Raw genomic sequence first — 4,962 nt, 5'->3', positions numbered from 1 at the left:
GTGTTACCTTTTAGTCAGACATCAGAACGTCACTCAGTTTTGTTTAGGCTAAGAGAAAAAACATGATAACACACATACACCAACTCTTTGTCTGTTTTAACCTTACAGACTGAAATGATCAGAAAGTATAAAATACAAAACTGAATCTAATATTCAATTAATCAGTTACAAAATTTCTTCAGACTTATTTTTAAAATCTATTTAATCAATTATGTCAACTACTGTAGTTGTTGCAGCACTAATCATGTTTAAAATGAAAGAACATTAACTTGCTTAGTCAGGTGAAGAAAATATAAAGAATATTTGAATCTGAAAAAATAAAACAAAAACTCAAAAAAATAAGTTATTAAAAATAAAAATTTCAAGTTAGAAAATAAATTTTTTTTCAAGTAAAGAACCATTATGCCTCTTGTTTAGCTCCATATTAGCAGTCCAGTGAGAGACCGCTAACAGTTTAATACCTTTTCCAGGTGGAGCGGTTGGAGGTCGTCAACAAACAGTTTGTCAGAGTTATCCTGGTGCCAGGAGCTGACATAGAGTCAGTAAGTAGAACCTCCCTTCATTGCGTGAGATGCTTCTTACTGCAGCAGTGTCATGTAGAAAAGCACTGAGATGGATAGAGAGCGAGTAGATAACCTGTTCTAATCACAGCAGTTTGTTCTGTCAGTGAGTCCTTGAAAAGAGTCTGGATTTGTGGACCACTCCAGATCTATAAATTTTGTCTTGTTCTGACCTGTTAAGCCCCATCTCCATGAGCACAGTTCTACTCTATTCAGTTCAGTTCTGTTTGGTTCTGCTCAGGTGTGCGTGTGTCTCCATGTCAGTGTGTTCCTCACTCTGTGGATGGGATTATGGCTGAGCTCTTCACAGCCAGCCACATCCTTAAACTTCACCTGAATCTTGTCCATCATCTTTGCAGTGGTTTCATGTGTTGTGTTTAAAGGGGCAGTATCATGTAAAATCAACTTTTTTGAGTTTTATATCATGTTATAGTGTTATACTCTCATAAAAAAAACATGCCCAAAGCCTTGCTTTGACTCATTCATGCATGTTTGAGAAATCTGGCAGCGTTTTTAGGAAGCCATGCTGAGGAGCAAAATGACAGATGGGGACCAGAAACACCTCTGGGACGTGTCTTTAAGCCGAGCTTCTTCATGGCAGAGTGCTCCCCCTCCGCCACACACACACACACCGCCCATGACTCATGTAGGCTCTCGGCAGTAACAAAGCAAACTGATTGAAACTGAAACTGTCTGCTGAGCTCCTACTTCTCACTCAGTGACGCTCTTTTCAGATTCAAAATACCTTTGAGGAGATGTATTTTCAGATGCCAAGTAAACTGCATCATAGCGTGTGCGCGAACCCCCAACCCCTCTCTGAAATGGGCGGGACAGAAGCAGAAGGTGGTTCTTAAAGAGACAGAAGCCAATTTCAAGACGTTTAGAAGAGGAAGTGATGAGAATATAAGTTTGTTTTCTATTTAAACATAAAAACAGCATTTTAATAACAACTAAAGATGACATAGATACTTTATTATGGTATAGTATTTAAAAAAATGTCTGAGAAACACATATCGGCCCTTTAAAGAAAAAAATGCCATTGTGGTTTTATCACTGCTTTCACCATGTCATATCGTGCCGCTTACTCGTATTCTAAAACAAAAGCGTCTCTCTCTGCCTTTCCTCTCTCAAATCAATCCCAGAGCTAATCCACGCACAGCATTCTGCTGATGTCAAAATCGTAAAGCCGGGTTCCCACCAAAGGCGTTTTGAGCAGCAAAAATGCACCCAATGTCTCAAGTTGGATGCACTGAAACGCGTTCGGTGTGAACGTAGATGTGCGTCTGAAGAGGGAGGAGCATCTTGGTTTTTTCAGATCTGTCTTTAATGACGGGTGAAATAAAGATAAAATAAAGAAAATGGCTTTGCTTTATTTACTAAAGAGCAAGCGAATGTTGCACACAGCAGATAATTAATTCACCAGATAATTTAGAGGCGGTTTATTCGGTTAGTTTCACCACTCCAGAAGCTGCGAGCTGACAAAATATATATTTTTTGTCCCGAGCTCAGTTTAACACCGCGGTCAGTTTAAGCCGTTGACCCACATCGGTGCTGATATTTCCAGCCAGAACATCAATTGCAGACGGTCAATTTCAACTATAGAGCTGCTCAGGAAACCGTCACATGGAAAAATTATTCTCTCTGATTGGTTGCTGCGGCGCATCGAGCAGCAAAAGTTCAATTTGTTGAACTCGAGCAGCGGCTGCTTTGGACGCTCTGCCGCATCCTACCGCTACCTTGCGTGCCGTGCTAAACTGGCAAAACGTGCCGCGCTGCTCCTAGATGTGTGTCCACCACAGACTTTGCATGTAAACTGGCTGCTCAAAACGCGTCCGGTGTGTACCCAGTTTAAGCGTGCTCTACTCGCTTTTACCAGCTTAGAACCACTGGAGAGGGGGTTCTGAAACAGCGCGGCTGTGGTTGGTTGAGCGTGGTTGGAACCTAATGGAGGCACATTTGGTCGAGGCTAAACTGAGCTGAACTGCATACGAGCACACCAGTGGAGATTCACTGTTTGGCTGCAGAAAAGTGATTTATAAATCCACAATCGCGTGTCAAACAAACACTGTGCCCAGAATCAATCCAACTTAAAAGAAACAAAAACATTTTTCTCAAACTTTAGAATAAAACAGTTTAAACAATATTTTGGGAACTCAATGAACAAAAACGTTAGTCAGAGTGTTGAAAACTGGGACATAAGATTCTGAAGCAGTGGATGCATGTCCTTACATCAGAGTTTCTCTCTTTGTTTCTCAACATGATTTTGTCAACATCAAATTTTATAAATTTCTGACATTTCGACAAATTGATTCAGAATATTATTCTGCCCATATTCTGATTCGGATTGAGCCTTTTGACCTCAAACCGATGGATCTTCTCAAACTGTGAGGCATCAAAAGTCCGTCTTCAAAATAGTATGAGCAGAACTTGCTACACGTCCTTGGTTTCCAGTTTCTCCTCCCCACCACATCCACTCAAATCTTCCACTGTCATGGATCTTTCAGAAAATTTAAAAAAAAAGCTGGCAGCTGACCCTTCACCATTTGTGAACCCAAAAGCCACACAATATCCCATTTCAAGTCCACAAAATTATGTAAAATTATAAACCAAAAGCTGCTTCTACAGGTAATCCAAATGAGGAGCTGAGAGTTGTTGGACACCTGATGTCACACAAGCTCCGCCTCCTGCAGGAGCTCTGAATGGAAACTCAAACTCTGCTTTTTATGCAGTTTATAGAAAATGGCATGTTTTGGTCACATTTAAAACAATATTTAGAAATTTGGTGGATGATCGGTCTGCATATAATATACTATCAAATTCCAGTTATTTGACAAACTAAGTTGCCTTAATTTGACCTTTAACTCAACACAACTTTAGACGCTGTTTAGTTTGTTTTTAAAGCTTTGCTGTTGAATTGTCCTGCGTCGTGCTGTGCTTCAGTTTCACATGTTCCTGTGCTGTGTGACCTTCAGAGTTATGTCTGGTTCAACATTGGCAGCGTGGACACGTTTGAGAGGAACTTGGAGGCTGCCCAAATGGAGCTCGGTGTGGAGCTGTCTCATCGAGCTGCTGTCGTCTACAGCACTGAGAGCGATGGGTGAGTGGCAGAATTACGTTCCTGGTTCCAACTCTGGTCATTGGGGCTTCAAGCTGACATTGTCCTTGAGGACCAGAACAGTGTTGTTTTCGTTAACGATGACGAAATATTTTCATCGACGCCTCCTTTTTTCATGACGATAACGAGACGGTAGCGGAATAAACATAGCTCTTTGATGACTAAGACGTGACGAAACGTGTGTGAGTTTTTGTTGACGAGACTGGACGAAAATGTTATTCTGTGGTCTGTCAATCATTTAGAATTCAGAGTGGAGGGAGGGACAGCATCGCTGTTACACACACGCGCACACACAGCAGCGCAGAACATTTCCTCCCATTCTCTCACAGTCTGCGCCACTTCGCAAAAAATAAAAAATAAATAAAAAATAAATAATAATAAAAAGTCCGTCCGTCACCTGTAGCTTAACCAGGGAGTAATGTCTCTCCATCATTATTAAAAGCTGTCGCAGGTCCATTCTGAGCGCAGAAGCTGTTTGTTTACGTTCATGATGAAAGTAAAACTCTTTTCTGTGGTGTTTTTCTTCTTTGGCCGGGGGGAGTTAGCAACTGCGCACTTCAGTGCTTCCGTTCTGAATAAAAGCCTGGTGCATGTAAACACTTATTAGTTTAATAGTCTACTAACTAAGTTTAGGACTGCATGATGTCCGTTTTTATAAATAAGATGCATCTTCATCGTCCTGGCTGACAAGTTTGAGTTGAACATGTGCGTTCCCCTTTATTGTTTATAATATTGGCCATGTGTATTTTGTATGTTCATTGCACTTCAGCAAATTCTGAGAAATAAAGACACAAAGTGAGAATGTTTTTGTTTTGGGCACTTGTAGAGTAACACAAATTCGCAAATGTTAACACAAATTACTCAAATTATTTTGTAAAGACTAATATGTTGTCTTTTTTTAAGACTAAAACTAAACAATTTTTTAAGCTTTTGTCGACTGAAACTCAACTAAAACCATTAAATATAGAAATACAGTGGGGAGGACAAGTATTTGATACACTGTTGATTTTTCAGGTTTTCCCACTTGCAAAGCTTGTAGATAACTGTAATTTTTATCATAGGTACTCTTCAACTGTGAGTGATGGAATCTAAAACAAAAATCCAGAAAATACAATGTATGATTTTTAAATAATTAATTCCCATTTTATTGTGTGAAATAAGTATTTGATCATCTATCAACCAGTAAGAATTTTGGCTCTCACAGACATGTTACAGTGGTTTGCAAAAGTATTCATACCCCTTGAACTTTTCCATATTTTGTCACATTACAACCACAAACATAAATAT

At 39.7% G+C, this 4,962-nt stretch overlaps 1 protein-coding gene across 1 annotated transcript in view; it reads left to right on the top strand.

The window, feature by feature from the left end:
• The window catches only part of afg3l1 (AFG3-like AAA ATPase 1), a gene marked incomplete at its 5' end in the record, with an annotated part of 16,706 nt that overhangs the window by 2,082 nt on the left and 9,662 nt on the right, over window positions 1-4,962 (top strand). The window contains 2 exon segments of the mRNA XM_014014953.1: window positions 471-542; window positions 3,533-3,657. Coding sequence (XP_013870407.1) covers window positions 471-542; window positions 3,533-3,657 — 197 coding nt within the window.

The sequence above is a fragment of the Austrofundulus limnaeus genome, unplaced genomic scaffold, assembly GCF_001266775.1.
Source record: "Austrofundulus limnaeus strain Quisiro unplaced genomic scaffold, Austrofundulus_limnaeus-1.0 Scaffold120, whole genome shotgun sequence".
Classification (NCBI taxonomy): domain Eukaryota; kingdom Metazoa; phylum Chordata; class Actinopteri; order Cyprinodontiformes; family Rivulidae; genus Austrofundulus; species Austrofundulus limnaeus.
The sequence above is the reverse complement of the archived record's forward strand: the minus strand, read 5'-3'. Positions and strand labels throughout refer to the sequence as shown.